General features: G+C 34.5%; 1 protein-coding gene across 1 annotated transcript; it reads right to left on the bottom strand.

Moving 5' to 3' along the window:
- Nucleotides 1-2,153: 2,153 nt before the first annotated feature.
- On the bottom strand, nt 2,154-4,813 carry LOC127856456 (pancreas transcription factor 1 subunit alpha-like). The gene is made up of 2 exons (XM_052392668.1): nt 4,259-4,813; nt 2,154-2,967 (listed from the first exon to the last, which is right to left on the bottom strand). The coding sequence occupies exons 1-2, from the start codon at nt 4,722-4,724 to the stop codon at nt 2,567-2,569; spliced, it is 867 nt and encodes a 288-aa protein (XP_052248628.1). The 5' UTR covers nt 4,725-4,813; the 3' UTR covers nt 2,154-2,566.
- Nucleotides 4,814-24,128: the final 19,315 nt, after the last annotated feature.

Below are 24,128 nucleotides of genomic sequence, written 5' to 3' on the forward strand. Positions count from 1 at the left end.
TTGACAAATTTTAACAAAAATATCAGAAACGCTCCGAATAAGTCAATAGTTTCGTACTTGCTATGCTTTATAAGGTTTTCATTTTTCACGATGATTACTCAAAACGAACACATACTCAATTTATGCCTACTTTAATAGAAATATTTTGAACTATTGTGCACACTGTTGTATTAAATCTGTTACGAAAGGATATATCGTCAATTGGGCAATCTGTGAACAAATCATATTTACATAAATTATTCGTCGGTAAATCAAATTTCTTAAATCCTCTCAAATACACTGCTGTGTGGTTTAAAACGTAGTGTTCGCAACGATTTCTTGCGTACACATTAAATTGTAAATTAAATTCGAATAACGCGTATGTTAGACATTTACAGACAACATTTCTTTTGTTTTCAACTATTAAATAATTTAATAAGTTTTCACAAAAACGCCATGCGAAGTACAAAACAATAAAATAGCTGTCGGTGTTGTGCTTTGTCATAAAAGTTAAATAGGCTTGATATGAAGTTCAACAAGGCAGATTTTCGGTATTTCTTGAAAATCTATAAACAGCACATGGAGAAAGATTTATGATTCATTTGACTTTTCATTTGTTTAATTGCATTGAACAGGATTTCGTTGGGTAACAGCCTCTGACTGTCGAAGTGTATTTTTCCATCTATGCCTGAGGCTGCATTATAGTAGGACCTGGGGTGTGTCTAAGCACTCATATATAATTCTGGTGACTCACGAGACCAGGACACATTTAGCACCAGAACCGAGTTTTACATGTATTTTTAATATTACTAAAATATCTTTTTTATTGTGTGGTCTCGCGCTGTGGGGTGGGTGGAGAGAAGGAGGTATTGAAAACTACACCTGTCCGGTATGGTGACCATCAACCAAGCTTACACGCGTCAAGAGAATTGAGCCCGGCTGTCGGCTAAGTGAAATGCACGTAAACCAGTGCTAGTCGAACAGCATTTGTAACCGATGATGTTTTGCTATGTTTATTAAGAGCATCGTTTGACCTTATTAACAAGGATGCGTTTGCATAAAAAACGATTGAAAATAAAAATAAATTCTTCAAACTTTGAAAATAGTTGACCTTTAGAATGATGACTCTCGTGCTAATGATAATAATTGTGTCGCGTTCTGAGAAAACTGGATTTAATGCATGTGCATATAGTGTCGTCCTAGATTAACCTGTGCAGTTCGCACAGGCTTATCAGGGACGACCCGTTTCGCTTTTATGGTATTTTTCGTTTTTTTAAAAATGAAGTCTCTTCTACACAAAAATCCCGTTAAGGCGGAAAGTGTCGTTTCTGATTAGCCTGTGCGGACTGCACAGGCTAATCTGGGACGACACTTTACGCACATGCATTAAGCCCAGTTTTCTCAGAACGCGACACATATAAATCCGTGCTCCGTATGAATATTTGGACAATTATTGCATTGAACAGAGCCCGCAGTTCGAAGCTAGCCGGTGACAGTACATTCTCGAATTTGAAAAGGATACAGGGTCATCAACTTTCATATTTGGAATTGATATTCAAATCTTGAAAAGGGCGAGCGCCAATATATCGCAAGATAAAAAGGGGCGCCAACAGTAATTAAACATTTGATCATAATATTATTTGGGTATCGAGTGGTCTCAGGTCGTTAATGCCGGACAATTCACAGGGCCATCTCTCAAAGTTTACGATCTTTAAACACTGTTTACGCATGAATTACGTCGTCTGTTTGATGAGACAAACTGTGTCTTCTAGATTATAATAAATTTCAAGTTATGATTTGTAAATGAAGGTTATGGGAGTGTGGAACATTTGCCGGTCAAATGGCGAAAATTATGAAATTGTTTTTAGTTCTTTTCTTGTCCCCTTTCAATTTCAAATGTTCTTAATGTGATTGTCGTTTACTCAATTAATAAAAAATAAACAGTATCATGTGGTGTGTAAAAAAATAACGTTAAAAAACTCATTCGAGAACAAACAACATTATCAGCATTAGTTTGTTATTGTTTAACAAATGAAAACATAACATATAATAAATACGTAGTTGAGTAAAACAATATCCAGACATATTTCCCATGGCACTGCAAAAATTGAGGGTTGAATTTTTTTTTCTTATTATATTTCCACGAATGCAGCGTTTTGTTACGACGTCGCACATTTAGTATGTCCATTCTCTAATAATTTATTTTGAAAATTCCTTCGGGAAAAAAACATTTATCAAACATTAATCGGTGTTTTGAGGATTTTCGATAAATGAAAAAATATATGGAGATTTTTGTGAAAAAATGTAACGCCCTCGTAATCTATGAGCCTTGTTCAGAATGGCAATTACTAGCCTCTTTTCTTTCGTTTCGTTCGTTCAATGATAATTGTGCCTAAGCCCTATGAGAGATCAGCAAGCATAATGATAAAAAGTAAATATCATTTACGCACGTCAAAACTGTATATAATAACCACTAGACTGTATCATACATCTTATTATTATATGTAATGATTATAAATCTTATGCAGCAATCAATAACAATTCAAAACATATGATTATATATTTTGTTTATACACCACGGCTAACGTTATCTTGTACGTTCACTTATAACGTGATGAATAGATTCAGTCATAATAGAGGAGTCATTGATGACGTCACTGCACTCATAGTTCGAAAGCGTCGCATCAAATCCTATTTCCTCTGGCACAATATCACTGAACGTCTCTGAGCTGGACAATGATTTCTTGAGAGATGAAGATGCGTTTGGAATCGTCACTGTTGTTGCTTGTGATACTGATAATGACGGGTTTGGCAATCTTACTGCGGGTGATTGGATTTTTTCCGACTGACACTCTTTTGGGACTTCCGGTCGCCATATTTTCGCCCTCAGTGTGTTGTTTGGGCCCAGTACGGGGATCTTTTCGTCTCGCCAGGATAGAGAATGACCGATAATAGCAGGAACGTCAGACGGAAAGTAAGGCTCGTAACCTGGGAAAGGAAGCATGCCATAATAGAGTTTAGTTAATTACCAGTTTAGATCGTTTTTAAATCGAGAACAAAATGTTACCAGTTAAATCCAAATTAAGCAGAATAATACAATTTATTTATTTAAAGCTAAAATTTACATATAAGTTTTTGCTATTGAAAATCGGTGAAAAAAAGGAAAATTGCGATGCTTTCCGGATTTAATATTTTTTATTCCGCTTTTGTTTGAGTATTGAGATGATTTTATTATTATTGCGGTCGGAGTTTAACATATAAATTGCTCTCTTTCGATTAATTTGGTAGTTAAGTGAAATTTATCATTGTCACGTGCGATATTAAAATTATATGTTTTTGCGAGTGGGAATAATTAATGCATTGATATTTCATTGAGTTCCGTTTTTAAAATTAATCAATCTGACGTTTTTAGAGATAGCGCAAACATATCAGACTAAATCAGAATCTGATGGTTTTAATTTAGCCGATTTTTTAATGAAACTTTTTAAATATAACTATTTTATGCGTGTCTAATAAGCATATGACAATGCATGGCAAATGGCGTGTGTTGTGACCATAGGCAGCAGCGTATCACCAATCCATAAATATAAAGGAATTACTCATTTTATATTTAAAGGGGCCTTTTCACAGATTTACGCATGTATTGAAGCTTGTCATTAATGCTTTATATTGATAAATTTAAACATTGGACCTAAAAATCTCCAGTACAAAAACAAGAATACAATTAAAAAATGCAAAGAAATGTAATCCTCAACTGGCTCAAACCACTGACCCCTTTAGTCCTTGAGTAAAAAGTCTTCCGCTAAGACCACTCGACCATCCGTGCTCATACAATGAGCGGATGTATTTTATTACTTATATCAGCAATCCTCGTTGTTTCCCAAAATATAACGGCAACAACAGAACTTTCCAAATTATTCAATCGTTTCGCGTTGCAACGCTGTATAATTTTTCAGGTTTTGAAATCATCAAAAGATGCAAATAAAGGATATTTTAGAGCATGGTGAATGTTCAGATTTACTATTTCCTCACAAATATCTTAACTAAAACGAAACAACTTTTGTTTTAATTTTGTCAATTTACCAAAACGTGAAAAGGCCCCTTGAAGGTAAATGTTAAACATTCCGGAATAGTACTGCATCACAGGAAAAGATCCGTTATAATACTTGTATGATGATGGCACACAGTAGAAAATTGTTCATATAACTTTTGCATCGTCTGTATATAGAACGAAAACATAAACTTATCTTGTAGAAAAGAAAAAATAACATATTCTTACCAATATGTGAATGTATAATAATCTTCCGTTGTTTTGTTAACGTTTCAGCTACGTCCTGTTCCCCGTCTGACGTGGCACTGAGCATTTCCGCCAGAAATCCTATGTACCCGATCGCCAGACGTAACGTGTCGACCTTAGACAAACGTTTCTCATACGGCAACGTCGGAATGTGCGCGCGCAGTCCTTCGAAAGCGTCATTTATCGATTGCATTCGACGTCGTTCGCGTTGATTTGCGGCGTGCCGTTGCTGTAGTTGGAAGTGAACGTCTTTCTTTCGTTTACGTCGACATTTTCCGTACTTCGTCTGATTGTAAGAGTACTGTGTGTTATTCGGAAACACGTTGCTGGTATAAACGGAATCATCGTCAGTGTTTGAATAGGAAGATTCTGAGAAATCATCAAAATAATCATCGACGGAATAGTCTAGCTGGATGTCTTCCAACATTCCTATATTTAAATATTTCATTTAAAACGTTGCAACAAACTATGAATCGCCAATCCTAAACAGGAATTCAATTAAACGTAATGTTAACACAATTACCCCTTTCAAGAAACAACGGGGCTTTATAAGCATCCTCGAGTTAAACAGCCGGCACGTGAGACTATTTATAACAGCCAATCAGAATGTCGATAATGCACTGTCGCTTGCTATACCCGGTCCGGTGATAACGAATAGCTTTATCGACCCCGGCGCGTGCCGTAACGGGACTTCTCATCCGACAAAAGGGGCTTTGAATCGCGAGGAGGCGGGGCTAGATATTGGTTGTTATGAACATAGGAGGAGTCAAACATATTGAATGGGAGATATTTGCAACATCGTCTGAACAGGGGTAATTGATAATGCACTCGACGCAAATTGAGCGTGTAATTTATCGGTTATAACATTCAGTGAAGTTTATAGAAAAATGTCGCAGTTTGACGCAGATGATAGCTGCTCATTTTACCCAAAAGTTTTATACGCTAAATTATTTTTACCAATTTGTATTCATAATAATTGTTGTCTTTATTATTTTTAAATAAGAAATGTAAACCAGTCGTTATTTGTACTTGATATCTCTATGGTAAAATTATGTGGTAATCACCAATTGATAACGTTTACAGTGCCGTTGGCTGATTTTACAATTTATTAACAACGTTTAAAATAATTATTATTCATTTTACAATGTATATAATATGTTACAAGCATTCTTTGAAACTACTTGGATAATATTATTTAATAATAACACGGTATGCGGGATTTTAATTAATATAATAGATACAGCAAAGTACAAATAACGTATTATATATTCAAATACTAATTGTGAAAGATTAATTAGACAAAAATACATGCATTTGAAGATTTTCGACAATGCGAACCTGTATATCTATTAATGCGTGACAGACAAACCGACATATATACAGGATCTGGCACAAGTTGTCATATCATACCATATTTTATTAAACGAGTTCATGCATTTTGTAAGTAAGCGAGCCTTTGACAAGTTTAATAAAATATGATATGACAACGAGTGTCAGATCCTTTTATCCCATCATCAGACGTGAATTGTCGAAATAAACCACTGTGAAATAAATTTACCTTTATTTCAGCAGTGCTGAAATATAGCTGTCACGCGCGGCGAAGAATGTTCATATTACTCGGAATCAACTATAAAGTAATCATTTTTAGTAAAATCGAATCAGATTTAACAAAACAAACAATTTGATACCAAGATGTAATATAGTTTTTACACATAATGCAACTCAAAAAGCAAATAAACATTATTTACAAATATTAAGTGCGCGTACCCGTGACGTCATTATTAATACGTCATACGACACAATGCATGTTGTTTCACGCTAAAGATGCAGTTCTTTAGTGTCTTTTTTTTCATTATTTCTTAAAAATCGGGGACGTAGAGGTATGATAAACGAAAAACAGGTTGGTTACTGATCTTTTTGTTATGTATTAGGCTCGACACGATTAAAATAATGAAACAACGTTTGCTTAAAATATCTTTGGGATTTTCCGTCTAGTTCGATTTTCCTATTCTATGTTTTAAGAAATAATTTACGACTAAGAAAATTGATGGGATAAATCGAATACTAGGTCGGTGCCGAATAAAGCAAAGTTTATCTTGCTCGGCACGAAAATCTGAACCACTCGCCAAGGCTCGTGGTTCAGATTTTCTAAGCCTCGCAAAATAAACTTTGCTTTATTCGGCACCGACCTAGTATTCTCTATTTATCACATGCTTTTAAAAGAGCAAATTAAATAAATATTTACGCAAACATAATGATAAATCCCGAATGTTGTTTACATTTCGTGACGTCATTTGACGTTGCAACGTCATCTCAGCAAAATAAAAAAATGCGATTGGTGAATCGAACGAAAACTTAGCTAATGAAAACGCTAAAAAAGTATATTTCACATATGTAAGATAAAAATATTCGTAATGGTTATAATACATGGGAAACATGGTATGGGATGTGATAAATATAGTTTATTCAGACTTTAACATCAGCACATAGCCTTAATAAGCAAATGTACACATTATTTTCTGTCACGTGAATACTCGGAACAACATAACATTATATAAAATAAAAAAGGCAAATACATATATAATTACAAAAAAACACAATCATGTCATGTTGTATTGAGGGGTGATGAAATCAAAAATACAGTATTATTTAGGATAGTATTTTTATAACTAAATTTCATTGATATATTTACATACATTAGAGAATACAGATCTATCATATGATATAAATAACTTGTGGAATGTATATACAGATGGGTAAATATAAAATATACGGCTTTTTTCTTAAATTTGTTTAACAGCGGCATAAACATGAAATTACACAATGAAATTCGTCTTCTTAATTAATGTAATTACAACAGGAAACAATAACGTTCATTTTTGGAATGTTGTTCTGAGCGTACTTGCAAGTTTGAATTCTCAGAGTCACTTAATCTTACAAAAAATAAACAATAAACGCAAGGCGTCTACGGAGTTAGTCCAAAAATTCTTTATATTCCAAATAAGTTTCACAATTTTATACATATCTAATACAGGACTGTTATTCACTTTACCATACCACTCTTGTTTAAAACTGTCAATAAGTCTACAATTGAACTCTCTAACAAAACTATTTACTTGCACAGCGTTTGGATTTTCAAATACATAACCAAATCCATAATTATTTAACATGTTCTTCAGATTCGTGACCCAATGTGTATAACATTTATTAAAATCATTTGAAGCTTGTTTGTAAACAATGTGCATAATAATATTTTCATTGTTAAGAATTTTAAACCAATAAGATATAATTTTAACTAACCTGTTTACATACAATGGATACATGTATCTACGTAATTCTCCATAAACATCAACATTACATGTATTTATTTTAACCCGAAGAATCGTTTGCAAAATTTTAAATGTATGCGTTATCCTTATCATCTAACTTTGTAAAGACCATATAGAGGAGGTAATCAAATGACAAACAATATGGCGACGTCCATGCTGAAACAGGTACTATCTTAGCGGGATCTGTAATTTTATGACACGCTAAGAAATTTCGCAGCGAGTTAAGTCCAGAGATAGAGCGAATATTAATACGATACAAACGCGTATCAGTTTCTTGCCGATATGGCTGGAAGATGAGTGGCATTTAAACAATTAATTAAAGTAAAAAATAGTATAAAACGGCGAAAAAACGTGGCTCGGCACAAACAGTTGAATAATATTTCCTGCTCAGGTCGATACTGAATGACGTCGTGAAGACGACGGGACGACCTGTAAATAAACTCTTAACTTCAACAACAACATACTATTGCCTAAATCCGAACTGCGCATCCGAAATAACAGTTTTTATAGTAACTTCTCTAGTGATTAATGTATAGTAATTTACGCAAATACCAGCTTCTTCTTTATGCAAAGGGATTATAGCCCCTTCTGTGCATTAATCGGGAAAAAGCCCAACACAAAAATACCGTTCACCACATCGCATATATGTAAAGACAAAACGTCACTGCATTAAAAAAAACCTTATATAAAATACAATCACTATCCGGTAAATTAATTCCAAAGCTAACTTCAACATAATATTAGAACGTTCAGTTCTGGGAATTCAGAGTTTTCGAGGTTAAAATCATCATTTAAACAAAAATCCTCTGCTTTATTATTACAAAAATCAGACATACTGCTTATGACATTATTTCATGATTTGAAAAATCGCCCAAAGTCTGTTGGTTTGTGTTTTCTCAAATTTTCAATCTCCCGCATTTTTGCCGATAGCAAAAGACTTCTTCTTACGGATTACCGGTAAGTCCTAAAAACACTTCATTTTGTACATCAACGTATTTTTTACATAACTCTTTTACACCCATTATTGCTTCTTCTTCCTGTATTTGCGCGATGATGATCTGAAATATTAACTTTATGATGTTATTTTCTTAAATCTTTTTCTTAAAAGAAGGGATGTAGTTGATACTTGTTCGTAATTTCATTTCATCGTTCCTCAAAAAGTTGTAACTCTGTTGCTCTGGTCTCTTTCCTACCATTGAGTAATTAAATGGTAATTAAATCGAATGCGTTTTTATTCCCTTTTATTATTGTTTAATTTGAGTTGCAATGCAATGAGGTTATTTACACTTATATGTATCATGAATATTGCTGAGTCAAGTGTGAGGTTGAGCGCTCTAAAACCGGTTTAAATCCCCAATGCTTTGCATTGACCGTTCCAAGGCGGTGACCCCAGCTTTCTTCTTATATGTGTTTATGTTGTTTTGTATTGTGCTGTTTTGTACTGTTCCGGCAATTGGTCACTTACCGTAAATAAAGGACCAACTTATTGTATATAATGGGAACGCAATACTGCTCCAGCAACTGGAGTTTCACTTCTTTATATTCTCTGTTCATAACCGTTTTACTTAAGTTAAAAATACGCAACGCATCTTGGTACAAATTTGGTGCATCAGCGTACTTGTAATCAGACCATTTTGCATTTTTTATACTGTTGTTAAAGTGGAAACTTTGGTTTGTTTTAAAAACACTTTTTGTTTAGAAAAAAAACGGATCAGCAACATTGCGAATTGTTTCATTAAATCTATTCAACATTAATTGGAAATTCTCCACGTAACTCATCGTTTCATTTACATGTATACTTTCCATCGGTGTAAGCCTTATAAGAAGACCGTGCATTGTTACATTGTCATGAAAATGTAACGGGGCGTCTTCACTAAAAACGTTAAAATCTTGCACGATAAAATATGATATGCTTGAAAGCTATATCACGCCGGGTATGCGAATACTTCGTTGACGGATGGCACTTCACTAACAGAGAACAACAAACGCCACGCGCGAGAGGTAAGTTCCTCTGTTTTATTTAAAGTTATATCCTAAAGATTAGTTTTTAAGACAAGACACATGGTCGAGTTGATAAATGGTGTATCCTTTTGTATTGGGAATACACAATTTCACGGAAGAATGGTACAGTTTTGCCCCAAAAATAGAAAATTCGATCGGAAAACAGCATAAACTGGATAAACAGTAAACATTTTAACAAAATAAAACTACTTAGAATTATTGCAAAAATTTGTTTGCTATTCCAGCATGTAGAGTAATCACTGTGCTTCAAATACTGAAATTTTGATAGTATTCAATGAAATATAAACAAAGATAGTGCATGTTGTAATAGGTGGCATACATAAAGTTGCAGGCACTTTGTTTACCGATAAAGGGCACTTCAGATTACGGAGACTTTCAACAAAGCGGGCACTCTAATAACTGAGTTTTACCTTTTACCTTAAATGCATTTATTTATATTATGGCTATTCATACGAAACATTTTGAAAATATATTTTTCAAAAATCTCATTACTATTAATTTATACTATGTTTATTATAATTGCAATTTTCAAATAAGATATTTATTATTAAATAAATGTGTACATAATGAACTTGTTTTTTATTGGTAACTTGAGATTCAGAGAAATGAAAATACAACGGATAATGCGGATCAACACAATCGTGTTTAATTTTACTTATAGCAGGGCTCTAGATATCGGTAGTGGAGGGGTCTTTATGAGGCAAATACACATTTGTTCTTCATAAAATCCTATGTCGGTTGTGCTTATTTGAATCGCATCATCAAGACGATACTTATGCGTAGCAACAAAATTAAAAAGAGAATGGTAAAACTCCCTTAATTTTGAGCCCTGCTTATAGGGAGCACTTCCCTTTACGCAACGCTTACGTTTGCTCGAAGTGCGATTCACCTGACCCTAAATCACTGTATTGGTTGAGTTTAAAGAAATACGGGTAAAATTAAATCGTAAAAACAACTGATTCTGGAAAAAAGGATAGCGTACATAAAATGTTTAAATGTCATATTATGGAGTCAGTACTTAGTATACCCCCACAAACGAAGTTTAGGGTGCTATATAGGATAGAACTCGTCTGTCTGTCGGTCGGTCCGTATAAGTGTCCGCTTTCTCGGTTTTCATCCGATCTTCACCAAACTTGGCCAGAAGTGGTATCTAGATGATGTCTATGTCAAGTTTGAATATTGGTCATGACGGGTCAAAAACTAGGTCACGGGGTCACTTAGTGCGGTTTAAACATTCAGCATGGTGTCCGCTCTCTAATTCAAGTAGTGTTCATCCAATATTTGCCAAACTTGGTCAGAAGTTGAATTAAGATGATGTCTAGGCCAAGTTTGAACATGGGCCATGCCGGGCCAAAAACTAGGTCACGGGGTCACTTGGTGCGTTTTTTAACATTCAGCATGATGTCCGCTCTCTAATTCATGTAGTATTCATCAGATATTCACCAAACTTGGTCAGAAGTTGTATTTTGATGATGTATAGGCAAAGTTCAAACATGGGCTATGCGGTGTCAAAACTAAGTCACGGGTCACTTAGTGCGTTTTAAACATTGAGCATGGTGTCCGCTGTTTTTGTGTGAAGACAACACGTAAAATATTCTGTGTCGATGCGGCATGTGGGGGTATTCGTCACGTCTGTTCTTTCAAATGTATTCTTGTTTTGTCTTTTCACAGGATCTAAACCCATGGATAAGAAGACTCTTTCGAAGTATAGGTGCTTCTATTGTACATCACCTACATACAAAACAGATGAATATTCGGAAATTGTGGAGCATTGTGTAAAAGGCCACAAGTGCCAGACTTTAAAACACAGAGAGCTTATTCTTCAAGGCGAAACTGGATTGCTTAAGTACCAGTCGAAGTCCCACGAAGGGATAATTCCCATAAGATTGGAGAATGAGGGGAAAACTATTGAAGTAAGGGGTTCGCAAACCTTCATCACCCGCACAACTCCAAAACGCAAAAGCTCAACACTTCTGTTAAAGACAAGTTGGCATCGTGCAGATATCTTCCATTTGAGTGTGAAGATGATGAGCTTCCCGATGAAGTAGATATTATGGGTTCATCATCTGTAAAAAAAACCTCACACAAGGAATTGTTGTGTATTTTACCAAGTGTTTTAGAAGGGTTTAGAAGTGTTTTAACAGTATTCCACAGCGAATTCTGCATTTTTGATTCACAAAAAACGAGTGTGTTATATCTGGAAAAAAGTGTCTAGATGTCGGGAAACGAAGTGCCATTGTTTTTAAGATGATCGGTAAACGAAGTGCAGATGAAAAATGTGCATGCGACTCTTAAAACATTTGAATTTTCTCAAATACATTAGTAAACTAAAATGTAACATGTTGTAACATTACTGGATATATTGATCTTTTATTTCGAATGGTAAGCACGTTCTTGATTTATTTCCAAGTATGTTTATTTTGTTAAAATATGTACTGATCATTCAATTCATGCTGATTATCGATGGAATTTTATCGTTTTTTTTAAATAATTCACCGTTTTTCCACGAATTTCTTTCTTCGCAATACGAAGTGCTATACCATTAATCACCCAAACAATGTTATGTGTCTAAAAACCAAATAAACAGAACATAAATACAAAAAAGCTGAAGAACTCACCTCTCGCGCGTGGCTTTTGTTGTTCTCTGTTAGTGAAGTGCCATCCGTCAACGAAGTATTCGCATACCCGGCGTGTATATTCATGTGCCAATAAATAATCAATGACAGAAGTACCGTGATTTGTTAACAAGTTTGCTTGTTTCAAATGTGCTATTATCTGAAGACTCATGTCCTAATATTCAAGTCGCACACATATACAACTATACAACTATTCTGAGGTTTTAAAATGTCTGATAGTTTTACCAAGATAATAATATCATAATTATGTTTTACAATAAGAATTCCATGAGCTAATTCTTCTGTAATATATACAACAATGCCACCACTATTCCTGCGAGATTTTCTATGTTGGAATTTTCCAAAGAAGATAAAAGACAACTATCCACTCAACTCGTTATCGCTACAACTATTCGACCAAGATTCGTACAAAAACATATATCACAGAAACTCAACATATTAACAAAAGAAGGGTCGTTTATTGCAATTTGTCCATAAACATTCCAACTATATTACTTACTAATCAAAGTCACGATTCAAAAATTAGTTTAATTCAATGTAATTTTGAACAGACAGCGAACTCAGCAATCAACAAATACCTCTAACTGTAGTTAAGAGACACGCTGTTTGCTATCGAATTTAATCAAAGCGCTGAATGCACTTTAGTTGTTCGCTCTTAAAATGTATTTTCTATTTACTACTACTAACCGTCACATGACATTAAGTTATACTTTCAAACGTAAGCTTATCAAAAAGCCGCGAAAAATTCAAACACTAATGTAAATTACTTGTAATTGTCTACAGTAGTAAAATTGTGCAAGAACGTAAAGGTGGAAAATGGCGCTGATTTACAATTTCTCATTTTCTACAGGATTCACACAAACTCCACACGTAGGTCAAATTCACATCGGCTGCCCGGATATCCGCCAAACAAATTACTTCGATCCAAATAGACGAATGCACAGTGGCCAATGAGACCTTAATGTGCACTGGAAGACAATTTAAAGGCAATTAATATCCGATTGGCCTCAAAAGGACAAGGTTACTCCGCAAAGGGTCTGCTGACAATCAAACAAGACCTTCTTCCGGCTCCTCGCGCGCTGCGCCGCATTTATGGCTTCTCTATGCGTCACAAGCCATCGACCCGAACGCCAGAACGGCTTCCCCAACACTTTGAGCGTACTGAGTACCGCTGTCCAGGGACATTTCCTGGTCCACATATCTGCCCAAGGTCTACCCCGTCCGTCCTATACGCTGCCACCTCGGTTGCTCCCGTCGCTCTTCCGGCGATGTAGTAAAACTACAATTCACTTACGGACAATTACCATTCCGCTTGGCGATCCTTCCAATCTCTGGGAGTCAGCTAAGACAGCGGGAGAGGAAGTCCGGTTCGAGGGATGACGATACTCGCCTGATTACCAGAGCCGCCCGCAGAAGCTCCCCTTTCCGACCCTCATCAGACGATGCAGTGAAACCAGTATTTACCTACGGACAATTACCATTCCGCTTGGCGATTCTTCGGAGAAGAAGTCTGAAAATCTTTGCCCCGGTCGCGACGCGCACGCTCCAGCTGCTAACCGAGCTCTTTTAATGTAGAGGATACTGATACATTTAAGGAGAAACATAGCATTATCTCGACAATCTCCCTTTTCTTTTACATTTTCAACTTTAATCGCCTGCTGGAAGATTCAATCGCCATTGGCGATTTTGGCGATCGGAATCGATTAAATACAATGACGTAAAGCATTTGAAAAAAGTTAGAAAAAATACATTTTCAAATAATTAAATTTAAAGCAAGGTTAAAATGATCTTGTTTTTGTCACTTGTTAGTCGCATATTCACCGCAAAAAAATGTGTGTTTTAAATTGCACGTTTATTCAAACAACACGTAAATGTCCGTAAATAAAAATTGTACTACGGGAGATCACATCATTATGTGTCGTCACATGGCTCATTACGTCTTCAATTTTTTTTTCACCATTTATTTTATTCTAATATTTGATAAACACACAGTTTTCTTTCGACACATTCAAGTCATGCTTTCAGAGCCGCGTCATGCGAAAATGGGTCTTATGGTGCTTTGGCTAGCGTAACTCAAGCCCAATCTGCGCAATTACTTTAAATCACGCAAGGCTTTTTGTTTAATTAGGTACCTCCTGACCAGACTACGAGATACATACAGTGAACTCTTGACCCTTATTCGATCCATGTACAATGAAGTCAAATTACCTGTTAAACATATGGGTTCACTGTCAGACATATTCAATAGTAACGTTGGTCTATTTCAGGGGGAGATAACCTCGCCCATATTGTTTTCACTCTTTATTAATGACATCGAATTAAGTCTGCAGAATGAAATACGCGCCGGCATGACATTAGAACAAATATCTATTTATCTCTTATTTTTCGCAGACGACGCGGTTTTATTTTCTGAAACACAAGAGGGTCTTCAAGAGTCATTATACAATGTAGAAACCTACTGCGATAAATGGAATTTAACAGTTAACATTGAAAAAACCAAGGTCATGGTATTCCAAAAAGGGGGTTCAATCAGTAAAGCATTAAAATGGACTTATAAAGGTCAAGGACTAGAAATTGTGAACAATTTTAATTACCTTGGAATTTTGATGTCAAGTGGTGGATCGTTCGTGTCCGCAACAAATATACTATACGGCAAAGCATTAAAAGCAATGCATTCTTTGTTCAACCCAACGAAGGATATGAACGTACCATAAATATCATGTTTAATTTATTTGACGCGTATGTATCATCAATTTTAAACTATATCTGCGAAGTTTGGGGATCCATCAAAGCGGAAAATATTGAACGCGTTCACCGTAAATTTTGTAAAAGACTATTGAACGTAAAAATGTCAACAAATTCACTATCGCTATATGCCGAAGTTGGTCGATTTCCCTTGCATATCGACAGATATGTCAGGATGGTTTAATATTTTTTGAAATTACATACTGTGAAATTGTATTCTTTAACAAGTTGTAGTTTTACAAAGATTAGCAATTGAACGTTAAATGATGCTAACAATAGGTCATCGAAAATACGGGGCATTCTTAACCAAACCGGTTTCACCGATGTATGGCTATTCCCCGAATCTGTTAACAATGATCAATTTATCCCGTTATTCAAAAACAGATTACGAGACCAGTATTTGTTTTACACCAAGATGGTCACGTATTTGCAAAATGTTCAATTAGTTTCCCTTACAAACTCAACACAATTCGCCTTACACAATTTAATTTTATTTTGCTATACGCCGTACACATTAGGTTCTATTCGCCGTACACAACGAAGTATATATTTTAGCCAAACATTTGCATACTAACTAGATGTTTGGGCTGAAGCTTGCAAAACCGACAGTTTTTATAATTTTATTTGCACAACATTGAAACATTCGGCAAAATTAGTATACTTTACTCGAACAAAAGGAAAAAGATGTCCCGATGAACTTAACTTTCGGTACCAGGTAGCTGATGACTGATCTATTTCAACACTCGAATGTATTAATAAAGAACTCAAACTACTTACGATAGAAGTTTAATATGTCAACTTTTGATTTGTCATATAGTTTTTGTGTCCTCACATGGCTCATTACGTCTTCAATTTTTAAGTTTTTTTTCACCATCAATTATATTTTAATATTTGATAAACACGCAGTTTTCTTTCGACACATTCAAGTCATGCTTTCAGAGCCGCGTCAAGCAAAAATGGGTCTTATGGCGCTTTGGCTAGCGTAACTCAAGCCCAATCTGCGCAATTACTTTAAATCACGCAAGGCTTTTTGTTTAATTAGGTACCTCCTGACCAGACTGCGAGATACATACAGTGAACTCTTGACTCTTATTCGATCCATGTGCAATGAAGTCAAATTACCTGTTAAACACATGGGTTCACTGTCAGACATATTCAATAGTAACGTTGGTCTATTTCAGGGGGAGATAACCTCGCCCATATTGTTTTCACTCTTTATTCATGACATCGAATTAAGTCTGCAGAATGGAATACGCGCCGACATGACATTAGAACAAATATCTATTTATCTCTTATTTTTCGCAGACGACGCGGTTTTATTTTCTGAAACACAAGAGGGTCTTCAAGAGTCATTATACAATTTAGAAACCTACTGCAATAAATGGAATTTAACAGTTAACATTGAAAAAACCAAGGTCATGGTATTCCGAAAAGGGGGTTCAATCAGTAAAGCATTAAAATGGACTTATAAAGGTCAAGGACTAGAAATTGTGAACAATTTTAATTACCTTGGAATTGTGATGTCAAGTGGTGGATCGATCGTGTCCGCAACAAATATACTATACGGCAAAGCATTAAAAGCAATGCATTCTTTGTTCAACCCAACGAAGGATATGAACGTACCATAAATATCATGTTTAATTTATTTGACGCGTATGTATCATCAATTTTAAACTATATCTGCGAAGTTTAAGGATCCATCAAAGCGGAACATATTGAACGCGTTCACCGTAAATTTTGTAAAAGACTATTGAACGTAAAAATGTCAACAAATTCACTATCGCTATATGCCGAAGTTGGTCGATTTCCCTTGCATATCGACAGATATGTCAGGATGGTTTAATATTTTTTGAAATTACATACTGTGAAATTGTATTCTTTAACAAGTTGTAGTTTTACAAAGATTAGCAATTGAACGTTAAATAATGCTAACAGTTGGTCATCGAAAATACGGGGCATTCTTAACCAAACCGGTTTCACCGATGTATGGCTATTTTCCGAATCTGTTAACAATGATCAATTTATCCCGTTATTCAAAAACAAATTACGAGACCAGTATATCACCAACTGGGATGTCAGTGTGACGTCGCGTACCTCAATGATCCTATATAAGGACTAAAACCAGTATTAGAAAGATCATCGTATCTTGATATTGTTGAAAACAAAAAAACAAAACATAGGAACATTAATGCAAAATTACGTTTTTCCTCTCACAAATTATCAATAGAAACGGGCAGACACCAGAATATTGACATAGATAAACGCAAATGTATATTATGTAACCCAAATGACATCGAGGTTGAATTTCACTTTGTTCTTAAATGTCCTTATTATAATGATGTTAGGAATGCATTATTATCGAAATATTATCGAATCCGGCCAAATATGTTCAAGTTTATAAAACTACTTAATAGTTCAAACAAAACTGTTTTAAGAAAGCAAGCCATGTATAGTTTAACATGTTTAAAATAAGAGAAAATGTCATATATATGTAGTGTTAAATAGAAATACATTTTTTGCAAAAACATAAGGTCAGAAATATGTAATTATACCTATATTTGTAAACATATATGCATAACATTGTGTGACCACCTTGTATTAAACCCATCCATGTATCATTCTCACGAAATATGTTCACGAAATATGTTTATTTCCTGTTTATTTAGATTATTTGTTCTGTAAAATGATGTGTGTTTTGTTTGTACTTCAACGCATGTTGTTATTTATATGTATGTCAATGACGATATGCTTCACATGCTTAATTTAAAAAAAAACTATTCTGTTCTGTTTTGTTCTGCTGAACCATAGCTACGCTAGCCGAATGTGGCATAAGACCCATTTTCGCAAGACGCAGTTCTTTAAAAATAGTTTTGTTATAAGAAATGGAACATCTTAGCACAATACCTTTCGAAAAAAATGAAGTCAAACTGTGTTATTTATAGCAAACAGGCAAATTTCGGTAGCCTTTTCAGTCTTTAAAGAACGATTTCCATACATACTGAACGAGTACGGCAAGCATTTGTGGTTAGATAATAAAACGATTTCAATCTTATCATAACACTACATTTACATATTATTTCTGTACTTTTTGTTTCCTCATCACTACTGTGTTATTAACCACCGTCTATTATCACCACCGGAAATAGATAACCAACGAAGCGAAAGAAAACAAACCAACCATGGAGAGAAGTGAGTATTTACCTAAATTAGCTAATAAGTACTCGCTCCTGGATAACCAGTGCAGTGCATCTTACTGAAAGATTAATATGTTTAAAAATGTGTATCTATATTGCAAGTCATATTGATGAAGCGTTATTTACACAAATTTATGCTTGGTACCGGTTTGAAATTGGTACTTCTTGAAGAAACAGCTTTTCTTTTATGATTACATGGTTTGTCATCATGTATGGAGTTGAGTTCCTATTCTTATAGGCAATGTATTCCATCTTAACGCTATTTTTGATATTGGCTTGATTATTGTTCGTGGAAAGATATTCAAATAAAATAGCTGTAGTGTACGGCGAATAGTTGTTTATGGCAAAAGTCGTGAACGGTGAATAGTTAAAGTCATGTACTGCTAATAGTTGCAGCGTATTGGCATTTTAGCACTAGTCTGATAACTGATTATAATCAAATAAATAGAATAGTAAACTTTCCCCATTCATGTTAAATCATTTTAATGTTTAAACCATTTTACCACGCCTATGCAGTAAACTGCTATTTTTAGTGGTTGCAAATACCATTTTCAGGCGAAAACTCGTTATGATTTATGACCAAAACATGCACTGCGTTAACTAGTTATCTTTTTAAAATAGAAGCTATCCACAATATAGAGTTATGATAAAGAGGATAAACCAGAATGAAGTATATGCCACTGCAAACCGACTTTTGAATACGGTGAGCATCCCCAGCAGACAAGATGCTTATCAGCTAGTCAGTGGGGAATTTCCAATAATTGATATAGTCAACCCAGAAAATTCATAAACTCTTCATTATTAGATTTTGAATCTTAATGAAATTATATAGACATTAATATGCATTAAATTTGCTTTCCAATTAATATAGTTTCAATAAAGTATCCACTGATGATGCCTTGCAAAAACAGAAGTTAAGTCAGATAATATTATTAATCTTACAGATCACAATCTTTTCATTTTTGGACGCGCTTTTTTGACACGTACTAATTTTTTCCTTTTTCCGGGTCACATAACTTTCATGAATTTTAATGATTTGTACATGTTTAGACTCGTATATGATTGGTCTACAAAAATATACTTGAATCATTGCACTATCTTAACTGGTGACAGAAAAAATAGGCCCCAAAGTTGTCGCAAATTAAAATGATTTTAAGAAAATATGTTTTCAAGATACATATACATTCTTAAAGTCGGGTCTTTGCCCTTTAAAAAAAATATTCTTTGTTTTTGCCCCCCCCCCGCATTTATACGCAAACACAGCACACGGACTGAAATCTAAAAAATGGCAACGCAATCTGCGTTTGCGGTTGAACGCTACAACGATGTGAACAGAAAGTAAACTGAGTTCCAATAATTACACGAGGTGTATATCAAATCCACTGGAATCCACTTGTAAGTCAATATTTAATCGATTCATCTTGATTTTAAAACATAACTAAGATGAAATACACTAGAATCGTATTAAACTAAAATACGGACCGAACAAAGGTCGATCGATGTAGCCGGTGCCCGTAACTCAAAACATTTTTTAAATATAAACGATGCACCAGACGTATTCTTTGGCCGTAAACGGTCTCATCGTAAAAAACATAATTGTATTTATTTGTTTTACACCAAGATGGCCACGTATTTGCAAAATGTTCAATTAGTTTCCCTTACAAACTCAACACAATTCGCCTTACACAATTTAATTTTATTTTGCGATACGCCGTCCACATCAGGTTCTATTCGCCGTACACAACGAAGTATATATTTTAGCCAAACATTTGCATACTAACTAGATGTTTGGGCTGAAGCTTGCAAAACCGACATTTTTATAATTTTATTTGCACAACATTGAAACATTCGGCAAAATTAGTATACTTTACTCGAACAAAAGGAAAAAGATGTCCCGATGAACTTAACTTGCGGTACCAGGTAGCTGATGACTGATCTATTTCAACCCTCGAATGTATTAGTAAAGAACTCAATCTACTTACGATAGAAGTTTAATATGTCAACTTTTGTTTTGTCACATAGTTTTTGGAAAACGTTCGCGATAAAAATGGTACAACTTATTCTTTTCACGAGCACTACCTCTTGGGTGATGTTTACTTTCGCTTCGCTGGTCATCTATTTCCGGTGGTGACAGTTTTAACGTTTATCGATAGTTCATTATGTCTTCCCCGGACCATTTAGTGACCGAATACCGAGTCAAAGTGCGAAGTATTATTTCAACATATATCAAACACAATAATATCGAAAATAAACCTTTTAGTTGTTTCTGTTGAGTTTAAGCGAATATGGATAAATTATTTAAGATTGTCACGATTTTTCTCAATAAACAGCGTATTTAGCCAACAACACAGGCTTATTAAATACAATTATTCTGATTTATTTCACAATGTCATTAGCATCAAAAAACTGTCTTGTATGCACTAGTTGAAATTTTTAAGAAAAATTGTTTTGAAAAGTTATTTGAAATAAAGCACAACTTGTCGTTGTGTTTACATCCATTAAAGTTTAATTAAGAACCCCACAAAGTCACGTGATCCTGCACCCTGGCATAGATATTTACTACGGTAAATGCAAAAACCGATATCTTGGTGTTATTTTCAATTATCTTAGTTTAGCGCCTGCACTCCGGAAATGTACGGAATAAGGTGATATTGCGGGACCTTCATAATAGGTGTAAAACGTTTACTACTTATTTTGTACAACGTGCTAGTCTGCGGGTCTGTGGTTGAATTATCATGATTATTTAATGTAAACAAAGAAAGTACATAAAACGTAAAGAAAAATACATATCAATATGCAAGTTGTACAATAAATGGATAAATAGGTATTCTAAAATTACTTGTCGCGTGTTTTCGTGTTGTTGATTTTTAACAACAACAAAAAATAAATAGATTTACTACCAAAACTATACTATTTGGGATGCATGTAAATCAATTTTAATATCACCGCAAACATTTTTTGCTTCAATCGGAATGAAAGTCTAAACCTTGTGGAGCATTACAAATGCGTCATTATAATTTCGTTTTCACTTTATGATATCTATGAATGGAACGTCTGTAAGACAGGATTGTGATATCGATTATTTGAATAAATAATGTTTTCAATCTTTGACAAAATTGAGAAATTCCGATGGGAATATTGAAGAGTGCTGTATATGGAGCGATGTTATATTACGATGTAACCTTTTCTCGGTCATAAGATATCCTGAAAATGGCTATATGCAACCAGCATAAAACCAGAACAGCCTGCCAATAAATGATGCTGCTCATCATTACCATAGGGTTTGAAAAGAAGCTTTTAAACTTAAATCTAGTTAGAAAGGTCTTTAATTAAATTTGATCTTTAAAGAAACCACAAACGCGTCGTAGTGGGTATCTGAGTGGTAAATGGTTGAACTACAGGATTCAAGAGATATAACCTACATTTCAAGTTCTTTACCTTATGTAAGAGTTATGTCCCTTTATAGAACATACTCGAATATTTAACATTTAAAATCGGTTAATATACAGTGGAACATCATTGAGTCTGACAACTATGGCTTCCAAGTTCTTCCATGAATACTATTGCCAACGGCCCTTATGGGTGTGATCTGGTTTCGATTTGTTATTTACTGTAGGTCTGATCTCAAACCGAGATACGTTTAATTTATGTTGCAACTGTTTTGCACGTAGGATCTCGCGTTGACGCAATCAACATAAACTATATGATATAATAGTGCAATTTGAGATACCTCACACCTCGGAAGGCGCATGTTCATGTACAACTTAAACATTTCACTGTAGGAATCAGTCTGGATATTTGATTCGTGGAAAGTTTTTCAACGATTTCTCATAGCAGAGCAATTTACTATTTAATAATAAGTATTAGTTATGTCTCCCAATGATCTAAAATCGTGCGATACCACAAAATTTACAATCTCTGTCATATTCGTTTCAAAGACACGTTAAATAACTGGGACAAACTGTTCAAACACACCTTGTTTCGATATAGACTTTTGTCATCTAACAAATAAATGAACAAACTGAAAAAGGTGAATTTGTTCAATCAGACTTCATTTTTTAATCAATTGTTTGCATGAAGACATAAAAGTAGATGTGTGCAATATGTATGTAATATAGTTCAACGGAGAATTGACATGTACATATTTTTATGAAATGTGTATTGCAGATTACTGCAATGCAAACTGCACGGCAAAGAGGTTGGTTATGTTTTTGAGCTTAACGGTAGTTAAAACCACTTTTTTAAATTCAGGTTAATAACACTTGATAGGATTTCTCGTTTACACGCCTAACAAATTTACACATTAAATGAATTAAAACGTTTTTTTACTAAACATTTTAGAAAGAAGTGAGGTTTGGAAATTTAGTGGCAAATTAACAATGTACAGGCTACTACAATTTATATACATGTAGTTCATAGTGTTAGCACTCTCATTTTGTAAGCAATTTTGCTTTGCAACATTGTTTAAAACATTCAGTTACTATTTGTACTGCCTGAGCATCTTACGGTCACTATGGGGCACTAACATATTTATGAGTTTCGTTTAACCCATAAAGCGCTGGAGCTGAATTTTAAAGGCCTTTGCAAACAGTTTGGATCCAGATGAGACGCCACAGAACGTGGCGTCTCATCAGGATCCAAACTGTTTGCTATTCTGATAGTATTCTTTGAAAAAAATCGAAGAAAATGCTAATTTTAGAAATTCTGCAGACGACATTTTAGCAGACGACAAATTTCCCAGCATGCAAAGGGTTAATCAAGTTTCATCCTTGGCAATGAAGAGCGTGTACACTTAACTACTCGTTAAAATAACTTTCCTATTGCATTAATGCAACCTGAAAAACAGGTGAACGATGTAAGCACTGATGTGTATAGTCATATCACAGGTTTGAACTATTAATGTTGTTTAAATGAAAATATGAAAACAAACCGAAAATGCATGTCACATACTGTACTACTTATAATTGGTTTCTTTGTTAGGCACTTCAGTCTATATTAAGTTTTAAATGAGTACGTATGCCACTGTCCAAAATGTACGTACCTCAGATTCGCATGGCCGGTAAAAGAAACAAATGTCAAAACTTCATGGTGTTTTGAATATTACATGTCCATACAGCGAAACTACAGCTGCAACAACAGGAGAGAACCCTAACTTAAGTATTTAAGCATTTATTTACGTACAAATCGTCATACAGAATTTAAATTCTCACTTCGCATCAGTGTATTACTCAGAACAGCTAGCTTAACTATCATTTGATACTTGTTCATATCATAACAAAGGTTCAACATTATGGTCAGATCAATTTGGCTTGCATATTAAGTAGTGTTTAATATCGAATTCAGAAGCTAGTTTTTTTCGCTTTAAAATCACTGATCGAGTCATTTAACCCATTTAAGTAAACATAAACGCACATTTCCTCCATATCCATGATTATTATCAACATACATTATGAAAATACATTTTTTAAATCAGTTAGTTGGAGGAACAACCAGCATGAATTTAGTGTTTGTTTGATATCGTCATATATTTTCGTGATATGTTCGCGATCGTTATGTTTTACCAGATTTGGTTTCAACTATTCTTTTATTATGACAGATATTGATTCAGTCATTTCAGTGACAATATCTTTTTATCAATTGAAAACTAATTTTAATTTGAAACTTGCAATCTGACAAACAAAATAGATGCTATCCATTGTAATATATTTACAAGCAAATAAAATGAATTAGTGAGTGAGGGAAGGAGTGGGTCGTCGAGTGAGTGAGTGTTTAAGTGAGAGGTTAATGAGTGAGTTAGTGAGACTTATACAATACTTTATGAATCTAAATTAAAGTATATGTATAATGTAAGTGCAAAAGCTTGTAATACATGTACCTACAGAACAAGACACTAAAACGTTTACATTTCCGGCATTAAATTGTTATA

The sequence above is a fragment of the Dreissena polymorpha genome, chromosome 13 (genome assembly GCF_020536995.1).
Source record: "Dreissena polymorpha isolate Duluth1 chromosome 13, UMN_Dpol_1.0, whole genome shotgun sequence".
NCBI classification, from domain to species: domain Eukaryota; kingdom Metazoa; phylum Mollusca; class Bivalvia; order Myida; family Dreissenidae; genus Dreissena; species Dreissena polymorpha.

Excerpts from the sequence above, each read along its gene's own strand:
- LOC127856456 (XM_052392668.1), bottom strand. The coding sequence starts at position 4,724 with ATGAAATATTTAAATATAGGAATGTTGGAAGACATCCAGCTAGACTAT. Across the intron at positions 2,968-4,258 it reads TATTATACATTCACATATTG|GTTACGAGCCTTACTTTCCG; the intron begins GTAAGAATATGT and ends TTCCTTTCCCAG.